Source organism: Telmatherina bonti (assembly GCF_933228915.1).
Source record: "Telmatherina bonti genome assembly, chromosome: 8".
NCBI classification, from domain to species: Eukaryota; Metazoa; Chordata; class Actinopteri; order Atheriniformes; family Telmatherinidae; genus Telmatherina; species Telmatherina bonti.
The window spans coordinates 23,954,235-23,978,513 of NC_136626.1; the positions used below are offsets into that span (position 1 = coordinate 23,954,235).

At 39.7% G+C, this 24,279-nt stretch overlaps 1 protein-coding gene across 1 annotated transcript in view; it reads left to right on the top strand.

Moving 5' to 3' along the window:
- The window catches only part of agbl4 (AGBL carboxypeptidase 4), a gene marked incomplete at both ends in the record, with an annotated part of 342,597 nt that overhangs the window by 301,959 nt on the left and 16,359 nt on the right, over positions 1-24,279 (top strand). Inside the window, 3 exons of the mRNA XM_079245646.1 lie at positions 2,088-2,177; positions 4,218-4,332; positions 5,984-6,095. Of these exons, the coding sequence (XP_079101772.1) occupies positions 2,088-2,177; positions 4,218-4,332; positions 5,984-6,095 (317 nt within the window). The remainder of the gene's footprint in view (positions 1-2,087; positions 2,178-4,217; positions 4,333-5,983; positions 6,096-24,279) is intronic.

Here is a 24,279-nt window from a genome sequence, read left to right on the forward strand (position 1 = left end):
TGTGCAGTGATGTGGCTTTGACATCCAGCTCAGTGCACTTCATGGAAAACATCCATTGTTGATGGACTGTTTCTCCCTTCTTCTTTTCTGTCAACAGACAAAAAGCTTTTCCAGGGAAGAGTTTGAGCATTTCTGTTGCCACAGAGAGCTACCCTTCAGTCTAATCCTTTTCCTTGTCTTTCCTTTTTTACTTCTGTCTTTCATTCCCTTTTTTCTGCCAGTCTCTCTCGCTGCCGCCCCTTGGCTGCTGATCTCTTCTGCCACCTTGGGGTCAGCATATGCTGCTGCATCCCTGTAATCTTGAAACTTAACACTAACTGGACCCTAACTTTCATGCTAAATGCCAACATGTGATTTTCCTGGACATATATGCAAGCCATGATACATATTTTCTGAAAGTTCCCTGTGGTTGTTTGGGCGCTTATGGAATAGTGGGACTTAATTTTGTGCTACAACGCTTGGCTGCACACAGCCAGATACAGTGGAATGCAGAGATACAGACACATAAACACAACAGCTACTCGGGGAGCATTTGTGAGAGCCCTGAGGAGACATATTCACACAGACACACAGTGAAACACACACAGACGCACAGAATGATGTGGCATAAACAGTACATCCATTGTAAGCTCCAGGAGCCTGCTGGAAGAGATTGTTTTGATGAAGCAGCAAGGGCACACAAGCACTGAGACTAAATGTGGCATGGCCATGATGGTTGAATTCCCTGACAGTCGGGACCTTGGCAGCTGCCTCTGCTTTGGCTCACAACTTTCTGGGTTCTTGGTTTTACCGTTGGGTAAATGGCTGTGTGTGTTTTGTTTGTGCATGTCTGCCTACATGTTTTTCTCTCGCTGTAGAAGCTATCTGAGTGTATGTCATAGCTGTGTTCCTGCTCCACGAGCCTGTGTGGCGGTGGCCTGGGGTTGGGGCCAAAGTAGAAATTTCTAAGTGATGGAATTTCACAGCCACCGAGCACCCAGCGGCCGGCCAAACCGCAAGCACTCACATTTACAACAAACGGCCTGCTCCGCTCCACAGAGACTCCTGAATGGCAAACTCATTTGTCTCTGTGAAGGGCAGAGGGAGGAAAAAGCTAAATAAAATCAGAGGCAGAGTACTTTAATGGAACAATGCCTTTTTTTTTCTTGTATGTTCGTTTACGACTCTTAACTACTCACACAGACACACATGTACGCTCACATAAGCACACACACATCGCTGTGAGGTTAAATTGGAATTAAAGACAAGGAAAAGTGCATAGCCTAATGCTAATTAGCATTTTCTCTGCTCAGCAGAAGGGGGCGGAAGAATCAATAAGATATTAAGTTTGTGTATAGCAATGAGGCACACAATCACTTTCATCCATTAGTAACAGCAGATTAGAAGAGAAACACTGGCCAAGAAAACAGCAAAACTTTGACCTCTGTGGATTTAAACCAGGCTGGGAATGCAGAATGGGTGCTGCTTGTTTAGCTTCTCTGTACTACTGTATTTAGAGTATGATTAAAGATTCTCCTCGAAACATCAACAGAAACTTCAGAGGTTAACTTGCCCTCTTCCAAGTACAGCTGACTACAACTTTTTGATCCTGACCTCAGAGATAAAACATCTCTGGGATTTATACTCAAATATTTCATCGTCAATAAAATTTCACACATCTGTCAAACACCCATTGCTAAATCAATAGAAAAAGGGGAAATCGTCAGCTGGACCAGAAGACTTGACTCAAAGTCCTCCTCCAGGTCACACTAGTTGCGAGCTGATCCTGACCCCCGTAGATGTATAATTCACCTGTATTGTTGAATATTCTGTGCAGAGTGTTGGTTTGATGTTTCATTCATGTGCGTCTGGCTGAAATGGACCTCCAGGTCAGAATGTGTTGTGACTCAACCTCGATCATGTGGGCTGTGTTAAGGTGCATGTATATCTATATCTACTGATACCAAATTACAGTGATTTCAGTAAAACTAATAGCTCCCTTCAAGTTTACTACATCTTTATGCATTAAGAAGCTTTTTTCCTCCATGATTTTACAGTATTTACCTTCTCTTTTAAAATCTTTTCTCCATCCTGTCTTGCTGTTTTAGACCATACAAGTGCAGAGAGAGAGAAGAAGCTGGTCTTTCTTACAGCGCGTGTTCATCCCGGAGAGTCTCCTGCCTCCTTCGTATGTCAAGGTGAAGTCATTTGCTGTTTTTTTTTTTCTGCGTTTAATTGGATTGCTGTAGATTAAGGCAAGGTTTTCAAGTCCTGCAGGTTTTCATTGTGTCCCTGCTTCAACACACCTGACTCAGTGAAAATTCCTCCAACAGCCTGTGGAGTTCTATGCAAGTGACTCATTAATTTGAGTCAGGTGTGTTGGAGCAGGAGGACATGGAAAACCTCCAGCACTAGTGCAGCCCTGATGTAGACTGTGCAACACTTTCCTGTGTTTAGTTTGTTAAAATCTGTCAAAGTTCATGATAAACATAATGTCTAGTGTATATTTCATCAGCTTTGCAGAGAATATTTATCAAGTTGCAGCTTTTGCTATAATGGGCGAATAGATTTTAACACTACAATAACATTTGTTTTGTTTTATTTGTTTTCTTTTTTCATTTAAGCTATGGGGCATTTAGTACAAAGAACAAGCAGCTCCTTCAATGTTTTGGTCGGGTAAACAATAAGTTCTGAATATCTTTTAACAGCAGCTTTGTTTGTGCTTTACTTTGGCGAAGCACAGTAGTTTTCTCAGAGGCCCAAGATGTCCTTTCTCTTAATGTCACCTCCCCCATATCCTCAACTGGATGAAATGGGTATAGAAAATGGATTGATGGATGGTTCCTAATAGAGTTCAATTACCCAGAAGTACCCAAAAAGTGGCCGTAGCAGGACTGTAGTTTTCTGAAAAGTAGGAAAAGGTGCTGCAGTGTTTTATTTCTTGTCTCCTTCACTGTGTTCTATAGAACAAGACTCGACTAAACTCATTAAAAAAGGAAAGGATCACAGTTACTTGTCATGCTAATTGGAATTCATGTATTTGAACATAAGTGGAAAGATTAAATCTCTAACCTTTAGTAATGAAGTAAAACAGAGCATTGTCTATGTTCACACAGACAGAGTGAAACAGAAGAAAAGGAAAACACAGGACGAATTATCTAATATGCTTTCTGTAGTTGGAACAGTTGTCGACTTCAACAGAGCTGTCAGCATTTTATTCTCTTAGTACCAGTGTTGTCTTTTACTTAGTCTTTATGAATTCACTATCATAATGTTTCTTGACCTCGTAACATTTTCCATCATGATCAAGTAAAAGTTCTTAGGAAAAGAGACACAACATATTTTCAGCTTTTAGACAAAAAGTACCCAATGAAGTACTTTAAAAAAAAGTCTGTCTGTAATGTGCTCTGTTCGTCAACATAATATTTAGCAACATCATTAAACATCATCATTTGGGGGGTCTTTAAACATGTGAATATCCTTGTAAAATATTGCACTTACACTGATACCACTAAGGCATTTTAAAACAGTCCCCCTGCACCTGAACCTGAAGTTCTTCACAGAACCAAAAATAGAAACAAGAAGCTGTGTCTCTACATAAAATCTCAGGAAATACAATCTAGAAAAACAATTGGGTTGCAGTGTTCTCACTCCTGAGCTGTGGTAGCTCAAATCTAATAAAACATCTTGAAAAACTGGGAACCTCTGGGAAATCGTCTCCTCGTGCAGACCAACAGCCTGAAAGACAATTTTAGTAGGATTTAATGACTTTGTTGCTCCCTTTCACCTGCTCAGACTATCTATCTATCTATCTATCTATCTATCTATCTATCTATCTATCTATCTATCTATCTATCTATCTATCTATCTATCTATCTATCTATCGGTCTGGTTGTCTTTGTGTGTGTGTGTGTGTGTGTGTGTGTGTGTGTGTGTGTGTGTGTGTGTGTGTGTGTGTGTGTGTGTCTCATCATGAATCAGATGATTCGGCTTTTAGCCCGCTGCGTGCTGTTTTTCCAACGCTGTCAGCTCCATTCTATTTGTATTGATTTAGGCTTGACGTCTCCTATTCCTTCCTCGATTCTGATGATGCCCCCTCGCTGTCCTTCCTTGTCCTTTTGTTTCTCAAAACTCAATTAACTGCTCGCCCGCCTTTGGTTTTCTTTTCAAGTCTATTTCCCTCTGTGTGTGTGATTGTGTGTGTGTGTTCCGGGTGGATTTATGTGCATGTGTATTAGGCGTGATTGACTTCCTGGTGAGCCAACATCCAGTTGCTCAGATCCTGCGAGATCATGTCATCTTCAAGATTGTCCCCATGCTGAATCCTGATGGAGTCTATCTGGGCAACTACAGGTACACAGTCATGCATGTTTGAATTCCTCATTTGAAAAGATTTCAGTCATTTATGTGGGATTAAATCCTCTTAAATCTGTTTTTAGGGAGCTTAATGAATTCACACAGCTACCAGCAGTATGTTTGTTAGAACACAGTGTTTGGATTTAGGGCTGTTCTTTCCGCCGGCTCTATGTCCATCCTCTCCTCCCTTCTGCCTGTAACACTGTTGCTGCAGCTCTGTGGGTATCCTCCTCTCTTCTCTTCTCTTTCCCTTCCTCATAATTGCCTTTTACTTAATAGGCTCAGCCCATAGAATACTAATGCTTAGTGCGATAAGCATCAGCAGCACGCTGCCACAGTGTTTGTGAATGCCATCTAGTGGTGGAGCTTCTCCACTGCCTCAAAAATCCATCTGCTGGGACTCTCGGCTGCAATAGTCTCTGTAGTATTTATTGTTGACTTGGGATAGATGCTGCTTAAACACTGTCCTCATTAGTTTGCCTTCACATTGAATGGAGATAAGCTTCATATTGACAGAAGGTGAAAAGTGACAGTCCTCACCTCACCAATCACACACGCAAGCACACAGAAAAACACTGGGACGTGTATATGGAATGGCTGTAGGATACAGTGGAGAGTATGCAGAGGAAATAATCAATGGTAGTTAACCTGAGATGAGTATTCTGTTCATGGATGGCTGCTCTCATAGTTGGTCTGCAGTCTCAGGGTAATAGTAACATCTGCATCATTACTAGCAACTTCAGTCATAGAAATACATGACAGCAAACAGGACGGATCAGCGTGTTTACCTGTGAGCATCCCATTATGGTAGGTGAAGGCTGGTACAGGCAGGGTACCCCTTTGGCTTCCACATTTCAGCTGTGGGCCCATCAGACCTTTCTTACATGTCACGACTCCTTACATGCCCGACTCCTGTGTTCCCTACAGCAGAAATCAGACACACAATATGCAGAAAGAAGGCAGGAAAGCAGAAGAGCAGTCTATTATCTGTCTATCTATGTAAGCTAACAGGGTTTTTGGGTTGTTTTTTTTGTAACTAGTAACCTCTACACCAAGTGTTTTTGTTCTTTTGAGAGAAAGGCAGTTTCACGTTCATGTTTGCAGCCAGTAGTGCCTTGTGCACATTACCATTGTTAATGTTGTGGCTCCTCTTTGACTTCAGTTTTCAGAGAAACTGAATCCAAATAAAGAACTATTGTAAAGAATTTTATTTAATCAACTTTATAATTAGACACTGTAGTTTATTTTATTTTATTTTATTTTACTTTTACTTATAACGAGTTAAAAATAATCCCAACCATATTATATTTATGGTCATAATTTTTCAGTAGCTGCCTTTTTTTCTTTCCTTTGCCTTTATTGGCACATTGGCGTGTGCTCTCACCACCATCTGTTGATCAGTAGAAACGCCTCAAGCTACTGGCTGGAAGTGCAAACCTGGACCAAAAGCAAATATGTCGGGAAAGAATTGTTTGATAAATGTTGTTGCTCCAGCCATGATCTGTAGCACCTCTGGAGGTCAAAAAGTTCCCATCTTGCTTTTAATAATTTGCTTCAATGTGTTTAAAAAGGAAACTACAACGAGATGTTTGTCATTGACTCTGCTTCTGTTCATGTGTGTATTTTATGTGTGTGTGGGTGTATACAGGTGTTCTTTGATGGGCTTCGACCTGAATCGCCACTGGCAGGATCCCTCTCCATGGGCACACCCCACGCTGCACGCTGTTAAACAGCTCATAGTGCAGATGAACCAAGACCCGGTGAACACACACACACACACAAACTCAGGTGTACTACTATTCCATGCTCAACATTCCTGATACACAGAGGAATCCACTGGTCCCAAGAACCGTTTTCTTTCTCTCTGCTTGGTTCAGCATGTTTCTGCAATCTGTGTTTAGGGTGTTTGCACAGGGGGAGCATAGAGAGGCCAGTCAGCACCTCCAGAATGTCAGCTAGGTTCTCCTGGCCATTCAAAACATATTAGTGAAGCAAGACTGTACGCTTTCCGTCTTAAACTCCACTGTAACTTTTTCCCTCTCTAGTTTTAGTCTTTCCGTCTGAGGAATGCTACACAGGCAGGCAAGAGATTTTTCCCTCTTTGTTCCTGATGTTAATTATACGCAGAGTGTCAGGTTGGTAGGATTATTGAAGGTCAGTATGTGTCCTGGGAATACTCTGCCCTTTTGTACACTTCTCTAATCCCGATAAGAGAGGGAGCAGGCTGTGGAGGGATGTGGGGCAGGCCAGAGATGTGGTGAGGTGCGGAGCTGGCATCGGGCAGATTAACCTTTTCCCCTGATGCTGACACACTGATTGATAGACTCTGTCATGGCAGGGTGATCCACTCATGCCTGTCATTCACACTCACATGCAGTAACACACACTCAGTCAAACAAACAGACACACAAATAGAGAGATGCAGCGATACGCAGCTGAAAGAGTCTGGGGTAATTTTCGCATGCTATAATATTTTTTCATTCAGGTATATATTTTTTAGTATACCCCACCCCCACCCAAAAAAACTGGAACTTTATCACTGTATAATGTGATAAGTTTCTTTTTTTGTAAAAATGAGAAACAAATTACGTTATGTCATAAGTTTTATGGTTAAAATATGAGACGTGTCACATTATAACATCACAAATATTGTAAGAAGATGAAACACAAAAGCACTGCATGCAGATGCTGTCGCTTACTAAAAATATTGCAGCAAAATGTATTTCATAGAAATGATTCATTTCAAACAGAAACATTTCAGTTCTTTTTGTCAAGGATTAATTGTTCTATTTGATTTATTATTTTACACACTGGAATGTGGGACAGATAAATGTGTGTGTATCTGTGTGTGTTGCTTTTGCTTAACATGTGCCAATAGTTACGCCTATGGCCTTACTGTCTTCTGAAAATGAAAATTGAAATCGTAAAGGCTATATGCAAGGCTGGGACTGGGAGAATTAAGTATCCTACACAAAGATGTAGTCCTGTCTTTATCACAGTGTCCTCCAAGCTCCCCCATCTCAATCTCTCCTTTGAAGTACAATTTAATCCCATTTGATAAATTAGACATTTCCCTGATCCACTGCAAGCACAGTTTCCTCATTCAAAGACGAATATGGTTTATCCATTCATTCATTTTCTATACCGCTAAGTCCAATTCTGGGTCACGGGGGAGCTGGAGCCTATCCCACCAATCATTGAGTGAGAGGCAGGGTACACCCTGAACAGGTCACCAGTCCATCACAGGGCCAACACAGAAGGACAAGCAACCATTCATGCTAAAATTCATTCTAAGGGAGAATTAGCATCTCTTTGGACAGTGGGAGGAAGCCGAAGTACCCTAAGAGAACCCACACATACACAGGGAGAGCATGCAAACTCAGAACATGAAAGGCCACTGTTCAAACCTCCCAAATACAGTTTATATTCCACATTTTTATTACAAAATGTATCTTAAAAGTTTCATGCATTTATGATTGCACTTATCTCAACTACAGTATAAATAGTTTCTTGAGTCTTGTTCTAATGAATTTTTTTGATGGGACTGTAAACTCAGTCTGAACAAATTCCTTCAAGCTCTAAATATTTTTACATTCAGCAGAACTGCTGGGAAACAGGTAGCAATCTATTTTAAAATTTTGCTCTTCACGTGTAACAAAAGTAGTTTACCTGCTGGCAAAGTTTGTTGTTTACTGCTGATTTGTGAATAGACAAATCTGCTGGATGCTTCACTCTCAAATGCCTGTCCATAGCCATGGTTCACATATGACAGCTTGATCTGGCAGAGGTCACACTGAGCCACATTTTAGTTTATTTTATATACAAGACCAGTCAAAGTCCTTTACAGAAAGCGTTAAAAGCATTATGGATTATGCAAATAATGCAGCAACAAATAGCAAAACTATCAGGTGCTGGTTAAAACTTAACAGTTGGACATCAAGACAGCAGTCACAACTATTCAAATAACTATTCAAAAAGTCTAAAATTATGACCCAGCCCTAATATTTGTCCCAGTTCATTTAACTTTCACAGTTTCATGAAGTGCTACATTTTACTTCCATCAAGTTGTTGATGGAAGACTCTAAATAATTAGAGTTGTCATTTGAAGTGTTGTCATTTGAAGTAACACACAAACCAAGAACATCCTAAAAACCACATTCTGACTTCAGACTTCATTTCTCCTCATTTCTCTTAGACTGAAGTCTTATTTATTCTCTTCTGGCTTTTGACTTGAATAAAGCAAATAGCTAACTTCACATTTAAGAAGGAAAGATAAGGCTTGTAGTCATGTAGTCTTTGCCACATATTCTCAAATATTCAGTCTTAATGGCAGACTTTCAATCACCTCTCATTACTGGGAATGTGACTTTTAACTGAATAAATGCAACCTCCAGTCAACACAGTTATGGACCGTATGTGTCCTAAGTCAAATCCTGCTGGTCAGATATCTTCCAGTCTCTTTTACGCTGTTGACAACCAGCCCACCAGCACTTGCCCTGCTGTTGCCCTTCCCCTCCCTTACAATTGCCTTCCTTCTTGTGGAGTTAATTTAGGAGCTTGGGCAACCTCTCCTCTTCTTTCTCTTTCTTGTCACAGCCAGTTAATCCCATCAGACAGACTACTCATGTCTGGGGCTCCCAGATGCCTGCTTCAATGCCAGCTCTGCAGCGAGAAGCCCCCATGTTGCTGCTCCCTCTTCCCTTCCATACATGTTCATCTCACACAGTGGGCATAGAGTCTAATGAGGCTACCAGAGTTGGAGGGCTCTGCTGGAGGACTCCATTAACAGGAGATCAGCTAAATCCACAGCAGAACAGTTGACTAAAGTCAGGACTAAAGCCAGTCCTCGAGGGCCCCTGTCCTGCAGGTTTTCAATGTATTCCTGTTCCAACACACCTGACTCAAACTAATCATTCGTTGTGTAGAACTTTATTGGATGTTGGATTCATTTAATGGAAGGCAGGTGTGTTGAAACAGGGATACCTGGAAAACCTGCAGGATTGTGGCTCTCAGGGACTGGAGCTGGGCACCACTGTTCTATTAGCTATCCAATTGAGTGTAGTAGTTTGTTTAATATGATAATATAATAATGATAATTATTGTTGACATAATATAATATAATATAATATAATATAATATAATATAATATAATATAATATAATATAATATAATATAATATAATGACGTTAATTTTTCTTTCACAAAGAATGCTTAAATCCAAAGTTATGGTCTAAAGTTATCTATATAAGTAATAGTTTAATAGCATAAACAATAAAATAGTTTGGATCGTTCATAACTAAATTACACAATGGCCCTTTTTACACATCGCTTTCATGCTGGAACACATGCGCTTTTGTAGCATATCAGGGCCATAAAGTCCAGAGGAGCAACAGGATGTGACGCTGTTCCACTGCTAATGCATCTTTGAGCTGCTAATGGAAGGTAGTAACAGAGGCGAAGCTGTGCGGATACATATGTAAGAGCTGTCTTTTTGTGTGTAAGCACACACTAATACAGCACTGAGCTGACTCTGACATGTGTGAATTAGCAAAGAGAGACTCCAGTGGTTTAACAGGGATATGTTGTCGGCATTAATAAAGTACCGAAAGAGCTAATGTTGTTGATACTTGGAGATCTGACACTAAGTAATAGGTGAGAAAATGGAATCAATCAACAAAACATCCAAACCTTTGCTCAGTTATTACAATAATTTTATGCAAAGATGGTGAAAAATTTTGCAGCTAAACCTCCAAGCAGTCATTTGGTACTCATACCTGAGATTATATCTTCGAATCTGTAATACAGGTACCCAGAAATCAGTCACACAGTTTGGTTGCTGCTGTTGGTCCGGAGTCTTGAGATGAAGAAGATAAGAAACTACAAAAACACAGTTTCAATAAATGTCTCATTTTGTCTGTACAGATTTTGAAAATGTTGCTTTCAGTGGCCAGATTTTGATTTTAAAACAACACATTACAACAAACTGTTCATCATTGGAACATTTCCTTTTTTCCCAACTTGAAACAATAAACTCCAAAGTCAAAATTCCAACATTAAATAGAAAACAATGTGGTTTGTATAGTACCTGCAGTGATTGCATTAGCTCTCACTTTCCACTCCTTGGTTTGCAAATGTCATCATGTTTCATTGCTAATATGAACAGAGTAGTGTTTTCCAGAGGTTAAAATTAGGTCAGAATTAGATTTGCACATGTTTATAATCCAAACACATATATTGGACAATTTGAAGTCTGTTTGAGGATGAAGTGCATCAAACTTTGCTGTTACAAATGGTTTTTATGTTGGCTGTGAGATGAGAAGTTTCCCTGTTTTAGCAGATGCATAGTTGATGTGTGTTGTGGCATTTCCTTTATCTAGTAATCTAAAAAAAACATTCAAATTACCAACCCAATGCGCATTTAGTAAGAGTGTAAGAAAGTCATTTGTGAGTCATTGTGACATCTCTGATTTTACAAAGTGTAATTATACAACCACTAAATAAAGGCAAAATGCGTAAAGTGAGGCAGAGGAGCAGAGCTAATGCAAAAAAAAGGCAGCTGCTAAGTAATAGAACAAAAATTATCATGTTTTATCTTCTTCCTTTGACATCCAGTAACTACCTGCAACTAAAACAAATTGCTGAGTGCCACAGCTTATTACTGTTTTCAAAACATCTTCCACAGCTAGTAGGTAGCTGTGCACATATTAGAGATCACAAGAAAGTACAGTTATTCTGCCACATTTGTCTTTTTTTATTTTATTTGATTCATCCATTTATTTTTTGGAATATAAAAGGTGCATCCCTGAAAGGCTCAGTCATTCACAAGCAAGGATGGAGTGAGCTTCACCTCATTGTAAACTACATAAGCGAGTAGTCCAAAAGTTTAAGAACAATCTGTCTCAACGTACAGTTGAGAGGAGTTTATGGATTTCATCGTCTACAGTGAATAATATCATCAAAAGATTCAGAGAATCTGGAGAAATCTCTGCCGAAAACCAACACTGAATGCCGGTGACCTTCAATCCCTCAGGCAGCATTGCATTAAAAACTAACATGGTTAAAGGATATTCCTACATGGGCTCAGGAACACTTCAGAAAGCCTTTGTCAGGTAACACAGTTTGTCACTACATCGACAAGTACAAGTTATAACTCTACAATGCAAGGTAAAAGCCACATATCTACAAACCCAGAGATATTGTTGGCTTCTCTGGGCCTAAACTCATCACAGATGGACTGACGCAAAGCGGAAAAGTTTGCCGTGGTCGACGAGTCCACATGTCATATTGTTTTTGGAAAAATCGTGGACGTTGTGTGTTCCAAAGGCCAAAAAGGAAAATGGACTATCCGGATTGTAATCAGCACTAAGTTCAAAACACATTCTAGACACGTTACAGCAGTGTGGCTTCGACTGGCCTGCCTGGAGTCCAGACATGCCTCCCACTGGAAATGTATGGTGCATATGATATAATAGAATACAAGATACAAGAATACTTTATTCATCCCCAACATAAGGAAAACACATGAGAGGGCGTGGTCGGGGTGGGAACTCCCAGCACAGCCAGTCAGTTCGCAGCCGAGAAAGGCGCGTCCAACCAACTCACTGTCCATGAGTGGAGGGAGGGACAAAGACTGGAGAAGACGGTGAAAAATAGGAGGTGTCTGTTAACTGTGAATGTGCATACAAGTCTATGCTCATTGAGTGAATCTGGGAACTATCCGCCAGTTCATCTGTGCCATCTGTTGAAATGCGACCTCGAGAGCAGAGTTCAGTTTAGTTCCACAGGCCTGAGAGGAGAATGGGGTTGTGGGGGGCTGAGCATCAGACAGCAGGACTTCTGTCTTCCAGGAGACTTGATAACCAGCTTGCCAATGCCGGTGCAGGGAGCCAGATTCAGATGATAGCTTTGTTTTGGGTTAGGCTGAGTGTCGCTTGGCTCAGCCTTAAGTCCCTAGTGGTCCCTTCTCCATGATGTTTCCCACCTACAGAAGAGCTCCAGAACTGCATCCAGTCTGCCAGTTAGGGCCAGACTGGCATCCAGTTGACGGCCCAGCTCTATCACCACATGCGTTCGAGTGCTGCTAGTTGCTTGGCATAGTCCATCACAGATCTTCCAAAATTTGTGACATACCAGGAAACCACACACACTCCAAACAGCAGAAACCCAATTATCATAAATGTAATTGTGTAGAAATCCTCTACAGAAAGAAACAACAGACACAGGACCTTCAACTTGTATCCAGAAGCATGAATTCCGTAGGGATCTGCAGGCTCTCCGCCTGTTCTCCGGAAGAAAAAGGTTTGCTCAATTCAATGGAGAGACCAGCTGACCAGATCCATGATTCAAATTTGGAAGGAAATGGAGAAAGAGGCTCAGATCGAAAGATTGACAATACAAAGAAGCAGCAGGGCAGAGTGGGAACGGGAGGGAGAGAAATAGTGTCCATCCTCTTTGAGAGCAGGAAGAAAAAAGAAGCACAAAATATGACCACAGAAGCTCTGCACTGTCAAGCAAAATGGGAAAGATTTCCACCTAAAGCTTAAAAACTTAGTGTTGTCAGTTCCCAAATGCTTGTTGACTGTTGTTAAAAGGAAAAGTGATAAAAACACAGGTAAACTTGTCATATTGAAAGAAGTGAACGACTATTAGCCTGTGATGTACTGGTGACCTGTAAAGTGTGAACATTAAATATCTTGTCTTTGAGTTGAATTTAATTGAATATAGGTTAAAAGGATGTGCAGATCATTGTATTCTGATTTTTTTTTTTTTTTTAATTTTTTTTTTTTTTTTTTTACGTTTTAACATCCCAACCTTATTGGAATTGGGGTTGTACTACAGTGTTTACAGAACCATCACAAGTCTGTGGAAACACAGGGAGGTACAAAGCTGGCCGGCTCGACATTTGGTGTAAAGAAAAGTGGAACCATGGAAATTTAGATCACAAGAGATCACAGATAGGTGGGTTTTTAAGTTCACATGAAAACAATAAATGGTTAGCACTTTTAGGAGGGGCATCTTTTAAAAATTCAGACAGTAAACTGGATCCAGGTATGTCAGTCATTCACCACCTTCCTAGTGTTACTGATTGTAACTTGAGGGGCAACTCATGTTCGTTCATGTCCCCCTCTTGAGGTAAACATCTCTATTTTACAAAACCTTTGTGTAGAAAAACTTGGTAACCTTTTAGCATGTTTGTAACATGCCTTACAGTGCATATTTTAAACCATAATGTTTTTTCTAATCTGTCTGGATCATTTTGATGCATAAACTAGATTTGTTGTCTTAAATGAATCAAATTTTACATATAAAGTTCAGCTAACAACCTGCAAAAACTGAATCACACAAGTAGGTTCGTGTAGGTCTCGAAACTGGAAGATATTGGACTGCGACCAATCCTGATTCCATTTGTGGACTTTGTTGCCCTGAAGGCAGCATTTGTTTCTCACGTCAAGCATTGCAGCAGCTGGTGTGTTACACTACTGACACCAAACAACACTGTGTGTTTCCCACAGCCCTTCTAGTGTCATGAGCTAAAATTAAATATCCTTGTCTAAGAATAACCAACAATATTTAATGTTGTTGTTGTTGACGTGTTGTTTTCAGAACTGATTATTGTCGTAATGAATATTATATAAATGTAGTATAAAATATTGGTGTGATCAAGTAGTCACCATGCAAATGGAAACTAAGTATTTGCTCAGAAGTTGGCTGTAAACTTTCTCACCATCAGTCTGAAGGCAAACTTGCTTAAACTGTTTCATAAAATCCCATCATTTACCATCTGTAGCTGAACATTGGTCAGCAGGGAAAATGGCTGAAAGAGTCAGTGATGCAAGGAGCTATAATCTGTTCCCAAGCTACCCTGTTGTTTGTTTTGAAAAGAGAGAAATGGAGAGGGTAGGAGAAAAAAAGGAAAGGAGACCGACGAAACAAATGGACCCATCTCCTTCCTAAAGCGCTGCTTTTCCAGCTCATTTATCAAAAGCAGAAGAAGAATTCTTTTTGATTGGCTGATTACCAGAAGCATTCATCACTGGCAAATGTATCCCCACCAGTCTGACACTGCCATTTTGGATAATTTGTTAAGGACGACAAAGAGGTCATTGTTGCCTTGGCTTAGTTTTGACCTTTTTAATATTAGAAAATTAATTTTCTATCTGAAATAAATGTATTAGGACCTGTCACAGCACCTAGATGGATTCTCCCTGAAATCCTTCCTAATGCCCTCTGTTTGTGACTCCTTCAGTGCTGCTTTATAGTCTCTCTCCGTCTGTCTCTTTTGCTCATCGGTTGGATTTACCTGATGTGCGAAGTGTGTTGGTATTTTTGTATTTCTCTCTTCCTCCCTGTATCTTCACTCTTCATGTTGTATGTGTGTTAAAATGTCCTCTGGTGTCATCCAACCATTTCTGATCCATTTCTTGAGATTTATGGCCAATTTTTCCCCATCATCCCTGCTTCGTTTCAATCCTCCATCATCTCTTGCTTTATTCTTTCTGTTGGAAGCTGATTTGTCTGCTTTTCACAGAAAAATACAGATGAAGCTCTCTGACTCCAGCAATCTTATGTTGTTTTCTCAAATTACTTTAAAAGCTTTGATGTGTGTGTGTGTGTCTATACACATGCACACACACATATATCTATATATTTATATATATATATATATATACACAACCGGATTCCAAAAAAGTTGGGACACTTTAGAAATTGTGAATAAAAACTGAATGCAATGATGTGGAGGTGCCAACTTCTAATATTTTATTCAGAATACAACAGAAATCACAGGTCAATAGTTTAAACTGAGAAATTGTATGATATTAAGGAAAAATATGCTCATTCAAAATTTCATGGTGTCAACAAATCCCAAAAAAGTTGGGACAAGGCCATTTTCACCACTGTGTGACACCCCCCCTTCTTCTTACAACACTCAACAGACGTCTGGGCATTGAGGAGACCAGCTTCTCAAGTGTAGACATAGGAATGTTCTCCCATTCTTGTCTAATACAGGCCTCTAAGTGTTCAATCGTCTTGGGTCTTCTTTGTCTGACCTTCCTCTTAATGATGCGCCAAATGTTTTCTATAGGTGAAAGATCTGGACTGTTGGCTGGCCAGGTCAGTACCCAGATCCTTCTCCCACGCAGCTATGATGTTGTGATTGATGCAGAATGTGCTCTGGCATTATCTTGTTGAAAAATGCAGGGTCTTCCATGAAAGAGACGACGTTTGGATGGGAGCATATGTTGCTCTAGAACCTGAATATATTTTTCTGCATTGATGGTGCCTTTCCAGATGTGCAAGCTGCCCATGCCACACGCATTCATGCAACCCCATACCATCAGAGATGCAGGCTTCTGAACAGAGTGTTGATAGCAACTTGGGTTGTCACTGTCCTCTTTGGTCCTGATGACCTGGTGCCCCAGATTTCCAAAAAGAACCTCAAAACGTGATTCGTCTGACCACAGAACAGTCTTCCATTTTGCCACACTCCATTTTAAATGACTCCTGGCCCAGTGTAAACGTCTTCGCTTGTGGATCTTTGTTAGAAATAGCTTCTTCTTTGCAGAATAGAGTTTCAGCTGGCAACGGCGGATGGCACGGTGGATTGTGTTCACTGACAATGGTTTCTGGAAGTACTCCTGAGCCAATGCTGTGATTTCCTTCACAGTAGCACTCCTGTTTTTGATGCAGTGTCGTTTAAGGGCCCGGAGATCACGGGCATTCAGTATGGTTCTCCGGCCTTGACCTTTACGCACAGAGATTTTTCCAGATTCTCTGAATCTTCTGATGATATTATTCACAGTTGATGATGACAACTGCAAACTCTTTGCAATTTTTCGCTGGGTAACACCTCTCTGATACTGTTCCACTATCTTTTTACGCAACATTGTGGGAGTTGGTGATCCTCTACCCATCTTGGCTTCTGAGGGACACTGCCAATCTGAGAAGCACTTTTTATACCCAATCATATTGCCAATTGACCTGATTAGTGCTGATTGGTCTTCCAGGTGTTTGCTGTATGCTCAAATGACTTTTTCCAGCCTCTAATAGGTTCTTGTCCCAACTTTTTTGGGATTTGTTGACACCATGAAATTTTGAATGAGCATATATCATACAATTTCTCAGTTTAAACTATTGACCTGTGATTTCTGTTGTATTCTGAATAAAATATTAGAAGTTGGCACCTCCACATCATTGCATTCAGTTTTTATTCACAATTTCTAAAATGTCCCAACTTTTTTGGAATCCGGTTTGTCTATATATATAAAAAAAATATATATATATATAAATGTATATATATACATATATATATGTGTATATATATATATATATATATATATATATATATATATACATATGTGTGTGTGTGTGTGTGTGTGTATAATATATCATATTGCAATTATTATCACTGTTTCTGTTCTTTCTTTTTCTCTTGGCAAGCCCTCCAAACAGATGTGGCAGCTTATGTGTCACTAACAGACCCGAAGCGGAGGGTTGCCTGTGCCCGTTCAGCCTGATTACAAGTCACCTCTGTGTTCATAAACAGACAAATACCACCATCAATTTGAGAGCATCGTACAGGCTGGGAGGACGAAGGAGAGGGAGGTGGAAGAAAATCAGATAGATGGAGGCAGACGGAGGCAGAGTTTTGTGTCATTTGCTCTCATCCTCGAAGCGGTTCATGCCATCTGCCATGTTCTGTCACTGCTACATCTTTAAAGGGTCACCGACCATGGGCCCGTTTGACCTGAATAGGCATCTCGAACAGATTAAATAATGGTTAGAGTTTTACTGTGCATGTGTTATAATGATTAATTTTTTCCTATCCTTTTTTTTTTAGGAAACTATAAATGCTTGATTTTATCAGTCCAATCTAAGCGGTCTGTAGACGGCAAAATGACATTCCTGAGAAGCATATCACTTTTGTATTTGTGTAAAAGCTATTACTGGTTTTCTAAACATCTGAAGTATTCAATGAAAAGGCCGTGCAACTATGAGAAACAGCAGTTCTTTCAAGCCTTTGCTTGCTCAGATTTTTTTGTCTGCAAGTGTAATCAACAAAATGTAGGGTGCTGCAATATTTCATCCTTAATTAATTTGCTGATCCATTCCAGAAGCTACACTGTGAGTTTACTGGATTATTCAAGATTCTACAAAACTTTGATCACTGACTAATTCAAATGACAGTCAACAAAAAAACATTTGGAAAGAGTTTAGCTCAGATGTGTCATTTATCACGTATATGTAAGCGTGGTGGGAGCCCAACATATTCCATCACTGACACCGTGACTTAAGATTCTGCTGGTCTAATCCTGGCGTACACCGAAGTCATTTCCAGCATTACCTTGTCCAAAAAGTGACTTTTGAAGCACTCTGCTAATGAGCCGCAGGATACACTGGGCAGCAGAAGATGTTTGCTGAAGAAAATTGTGATAAAGTAAAAACATTTATACTACAAAACTGATGAAGTTACCCTAAAAATAAGTTACATAGTTACTGAAAATGGGCCAAAAATAGCTACTTGTTTGTAAGTAATCCATATATATATATATATATATATATATATATATATATATATATATATATATATATATATATATATATATATATATATATATATATATACACATATGCAGATTATGTATATTAGAATCCCACCAGTCTGTACTTAAAGTTTCTTAAAAGGTGAAAAATTTAAGAAGGAGCTTGTTGTGAACCCCTGGTCTATAGCTATAGGCATTTGCATAAAATCAGCGGACAGTGTCTATCATCTGTGGTTCCTCTTGTAACTTTCTACCCGAGCGAAGCTGCACAGTACTCTGGCCTCCATGGCGTGATGCTGGCTCTTCATAAAACCAGTATACAGATGTTTTCCCCTGTAGCTGCATGTATGTAAAGTGCTGTAAGAATTTGAGTAAAAGACTGTTGACTTGGTCCTGCAATCAGCAGAATCTAAATCTGACTGTGCTGATTATAGCCCCTTTAGCATCTGAAATAGTGCATTTCAGCCCTACTCTTCATGCAATGCGTCCAGTTTTATTTTCTCATTTTTCATTTGCAGTTTAAGAAAACAGTCAGTTAGTTGAAATGCTGGCTTCGAGTGAAGATTATTGTCCGCGGTGAAGGCAGACTCGCTAGTTAGATGGTAGACATACACACACACGATGGCATCGTTAAGTCCATAGTTTTTTAGGGGTGACATTAAGTGTTACTTTCACTAAATCAGGAAATCACTTCATTGCAGTTGTCCTAAGTTAAGACTGCTCAATAACAAACTGTTTAACGGTCTGGCTCCACGATTCAGTAAAACAATGCTCTTGGTCTTTTAAGTCATCCTAAACTATTGTTTAATTTTCTGTGCAGATCAAAAAAGATCTTGTTCTCCTCTTGAGTAGCTTTAGTAAAAGTTTAACTTACAAAGTAGTGCAAGCTGGCAATGTTAAGTAATCTCAGTACCTGAGATTAATTCATTATGGTTCATGACAAGCAACTTTTTCTTTAAACATTTTCTAACATAAAACATGTGGTCCCCAAATCCAGGAACATTAAAAGCATATGGCCACACTGTGCCAAAAAAAACATTCTGGCGACTTCACCTGAACTGTCTGTACCGAAACCTCTCTGATTTTTTGTGGGTTCTATTTCACTTTATCAGAGTTGGTCTTTGCAGATATAATGACCACATATTGTACTATGATTTGACATCAGTCAAAAGGGAAATTCATATTGAACCTGAAAGTGCTTTTTCTTTTCTAGGCGACCCCAAAACCTTTTTCATTTGAGCTGCTGTAAAACATTAGCATCAGGGTTTGTTAGCCAGCAACCACAACTAAACCTGCAGTCCAAGGAATCATCATATTCACTTAATACTGAAGCTGAAATTGGTGTTTTCCTTGTCACATTTAAAGTAAGACAAATTGTTTGATGATATGAACAACAAAAAAATAACATAGCCAAAATATAACCTCGCCCGTTGGGGATGAGTTTAGCAGCTCACGTTGTTTTTTCAGAGCTTTATCATTGAAATAAGGCTTTTCATTTTGTTAACCATGTGTTTTTATGCTTATAAATTATAAGCAAAATGAAAGTGCCTAAAAATCTCAGTGTGAACATTTCAGTGTACTGACAGCAGTCTCAGAAACGCATTCAGACAGACTCAAGAACACCCCAGTTTGAAGAGAAGAACCTGCAGACTGAGGTTGTCTCACATAACAGTAGTTTTTTTTATTTTTTATTTTGTAGTTATCAAACCAATTACCAATGTAGTTGTCATACGGTTAGATTTTCAATTCAAGACATACATGAAATACTTCACCACTCGTACTTCAACTCGTAGGAAGTTCTCTACAATATCTCTTCTTTCTCATCTTCTTTACCTCCCTTTTTCTTCTTAATCTTTAGATTTGGTTGCCCTTCAAACATATATGACTAAGTTTCACTCACATCTCATCTACTATTGTGCATCGTAAAGACGTTTTACAGTGTTTGAACTGAGACAAATTTGGACCAGTATACTCCAGGTGAGGCCGAGCAGTAGTGGAGTGGAGTGGAGATGAAAATAAGAACCAGTCAAATTTAACTAAGATTTCAGCTATTTTAAGGTATGAGGGGTCAACTTTAATTAGTTAAGAAAAAAGATATAACATCTTACGTATCTGATCTCTGGGATCATTTATGCTTTTTTGTGGTTTAATCCAGTGATTGTTCAATCTATTTTCCATGAGGACCCTCCTCGTGCAACTGCCAAAAAGATGGGGACCCTCCCATCTGCCCAGTCCCCATAAAGACCACAGCTGCATCTCACCTCCTGTGGTCTTTGGGGGACCACATTGGAAGTCCAGGGAATTCAGGTTGGGAACCACTGGTTTAATCAAAACATCTGGGCCCTTTTTTTAAAAAAATTCTGATTTATCCTCATGCTAATGATACCAGGACTGGCAAACTAAACTAAATAACAATGAAAGTTAGCTGATGATGCCTCTTTTGGGAGGCAAGCGTCGCTTCAGTCAGGTAATTGTCAAAAGAAGTTGGTTTTATTTGCCTCTGCTTGTAATCAAAGATTGACTCTGCCCTACATTAATTTAAATAATATCGGCTCCTGAAGCTATTAGCACAGTCATTTACATGTACAATTAGCAATCCAGAAAACCTGACTGGTGTAGCAACAAGAACTGCAGAGACAAATCGCAATCAGTTCTTTAGTCTTTACAGAGCCCATATGTATCTTGGACTCTCCCACAGACTAATTATAATTTTAAGATTGTATATTTTGCATTGCATCGGCAGTACAGGCCACTTTTTCCTGAACGAGCAGCAGTCCCCCTTCTCTTCAGAGGGTATGCTGCTGATGCCAAGAGCTTTATTCAGGAGCTTGTAATCCTGCTTCAATCAGCTCCTTTCCCTTTTCTGTGTAAAGATAAGCCCACCATTTATGGCCCCCACTGCACTCCAGCACCCTGCTCTAATTAATATGCAGCAGATAAGTACTTGTCTGACAAAATTCATTCGTTTGACCTTCTAGGTTTTACACTAAACTGTTTGCCGTCTCTGCAAGTTCACCACAAGTTGAGAGTTTGCTGGAGTTTCTACAGCAAGACGGGGCTTTCATCGCTCTCCGAGGTTTAATTCGGACTCTCGGTTTCTCTCTCTCACTCTCTCAAATTGTCTTCTGACTTTCATTCAGCAGTCTCTGTTTCTTAATTGACCCTAATTGCTTAATTACAATTTCAAATGAACAATTCTGGAGGTCAGAGCGGGTTGTTAATTGAAGCATCAATCACTGTGGTGGGGCCTTCGTAGCTGTCTCGGTTTGATTGACAGGGCATTAACTAAGCAATGTAGTAAGCATGGACATGACATTGTCGGCACTCCATGGCTGTTACTGATCATCTGGCGTCCTTAAGGAGACCTTCACAGCTTCATGTGGAGGCCTTCGGGTTAAGAACAAGTGTGTCATATGATGAGGTTTAAGATACTGAACCTAAAGATCCAGCCTGCCTAAGATGTGGTCACAGCCCAGCCACTGAAGGACATATGCTTTGGTCTTGTCCCTGTCTAGATACTTTTTGGGGAAGCATCTTTCAGGTATTATCACGCATTGGTGGACAAGATCTAGCCCCAGACTTTAGAATTGGTATTTTCGGTATACTGTCCCCACAATATCAGATAAATCGTTTTCAGGCAAACGCTATTGCTTTTGCCACCTTACTTGCTCGTAGGCTAATATTGTTCCACTGGAAATCGGACAAAGCTCCATCATTTTCACAATGGTTAATGGAGGTGCTTTCTTTTTTACCCTTAGAAAAACTTCGGTACAAAATTTTGCCATCACAACAGAAATTTTCTGATACATGGAAACCCTTTGTTGAATTTGTAAAAATGTTTGATTTTACTATATAACTTAATGTTTATACCTATACCTTTTATCTGTAACCTTTACCTTGTATGTATCTGTGTAAACTCCTGTCTACCTCTTTCTTCTTTTGTTTTTATTTTTTGTTGTTTTTTTTTTTTGTTTTTTATTGTTGAGAGCCAAGGGTGGGTGGGGGGTATTTTATTTTTATTTTATTATTTTTTATAACATGTAAATTTCCTACAAAGTTTATTATTATTGTGAAATGAATAAATAAAGTTTTCAAAAAAAAAAAAAAAAAAAGATACTGAACCTAAAGTTTGTGCTTATTCTCTCTGTCGTTGACTGGGTTTCTTCCAGATCAGGGAGGATCACTGCCAGTTGAACGTATTTCACTTCTTCAACACACCAGTTAAAATTGAGTCATTGTTCAGATCTTCCCTCGCATATTATTTGTCATACATGCTCCTTAGACTGTTTAATGGTAGACTTGCAGGTGTCCCGTGGCCTCATTTATCCAGAAAACTGACACTATGCGTTCTGTATGTTTGCTTTGTGGTTTGGAGACAGTTTGAATGTATTTTTCAGTCTTTTATATAATTTAAGGAAATTATATAAGGAATTTTTATTTAAGGAAAGGACTTTCCAAGTTTTTTTTTATTATATTGTTATTTTATGATATTGTTATATAATGTTATAACATTATATAACAATTAATGCACCTAGTCTATTCAATGTTTATTTATTGATGTTTTCAAATATCTATTTGTTTGACTGGTAGTTGTACTGTTTTTTTTGTTGTTGTTGTTTTGTTTGTTCATTTTATTTTTTCAAAAGTGACATTTATCACTTTTAAGCCTGATTTATCAAATCAGATAGCTTCAATATTAGGTTGTTGTACACAAGTGGTTCCCAGCCTGAAGACCACTTTCATGCATACTAAAAGCAGTGGACATCCCTATATTAAACCATGCTCGGTTTAGCAAAATTCTGTATTCTGGCTGAGTCTTGTCCTTTGATCTAGACAATGTTAAGCAGCACATAGCCTTCGTTTTTTTAGGTAGGGAAAAATATGTTGGTTTTTTTTGTTAACAAATGCTGCAGGCAGATTGACAGGTTACCAGGACTGACATGAAGTACTCAACTACTGTAGCTCCACCTGCTCACTGGCATCACTAAACCCCTGTACATGGATGAAAATGCACGAGCTGCAGCCTTATAAGTGTTTTCTTTGTTTGTTTTTTGTCTTGTTTTGTTTTGTTTTGTTTATGGCTAACAATATATGTGTTAAAATATTGTATAGCAAATTCTAATGACCCCCATTTGTTTAATTTAGGATTTGGTTTCAAAACTTTACGTTTTCAGGCTCCCAGAATGCCAGTTCTAAGTGAACGAAATGTTCAGATGATTAAAGAAAAATTGAGCAGACACACTTCACCTCATTTCTGTGTGGGCATTACTCTCTTTGGCTCTGAATAGTGAACGCTTATGTTACCCTCTATGCTCTTTGGGGGACTCCTCAAGAGTTTTCAGATTCTAGGGTGGGAACCACTATCAGTTCAGGTTCACTCCCTTTAAACATAAACCAAATGTAAATGTGACTTTTTGAACCACCACTGTGTTTTAAATCATGTGTAAAACAATTGTACACACACATAGCAGTGTGAATTTGAAAGTTAACGTGACTGAATTGTTCGACATTCACCCCAGAGTCCGTGGAAGCAACAGTCCACTGCACCAAGTTTGCCACTTTTTTCTAGCAGTGTTTTGTCCACCATCATCCTACGTAGCCTCTCCAGTCTCCTCTTACTTTTAACAACACCCATCCCCACTCCCCCACCCCAGGTGATTATTAGGCTGGTTTCCCTCGTCAAAATCCTGTCTGGTTGGTTCCTACTCTCTCCAGCCTCCTTTCTCTGAATGATAAACCAAGATCACACTCGCAGCATCTTTTTCTACAGCTCCCTCATCTCCCTCCCCACCCCCCTTTTATTTTCATTCTTTATTTAACTCTCCCTTTTGTCTGGCTGTATATTTCTCCCTCTGTCTACTTCACATCGCCACCACTGTTCACTTGGCTGCATTTAGCTTCTTTCCCGCTCTTGTTCTGTTTTTCTTTTGTTTTTCTGTTCACCCCCCCCCCCCCCCCCCCCCCACCCCCCCCCCCCTAACACCTCCCACCTCTCTCCTTACCCAACCCCACCATCTCCTGCTGCTGTTTCTCTCCTCTGGGGCTCCATCCATCAGGTTGTCGGGGGCTGCTAGCGGCCGACTCCCAGCCACCATATTTCACCGCCAGCCAGCCAAGCAGCTGACAGCACAGCCACCGCCAGGAAATTGCTTTGGCTGTGAGCAGAATTTCAAACACAGCCACACTGCGTCGCCTGGGCCGCACAAGCACCGCTTCCCTCTTTCTGTCTCTTTCCTGCCAATCTCTCTACACACATCTCTATGCTTCTTTCTATCGCTTTTTTTCTCTCATTTTCTCCTTCTCTTTGTTTGTCTTTATGTACTTGTTCTCTCCCTTTCTCTCTCCTTGTTGCTCAGTTCTGTTTTTCTTTTTGCTCTTCCTAACATCCTCTTTTCACACGCAC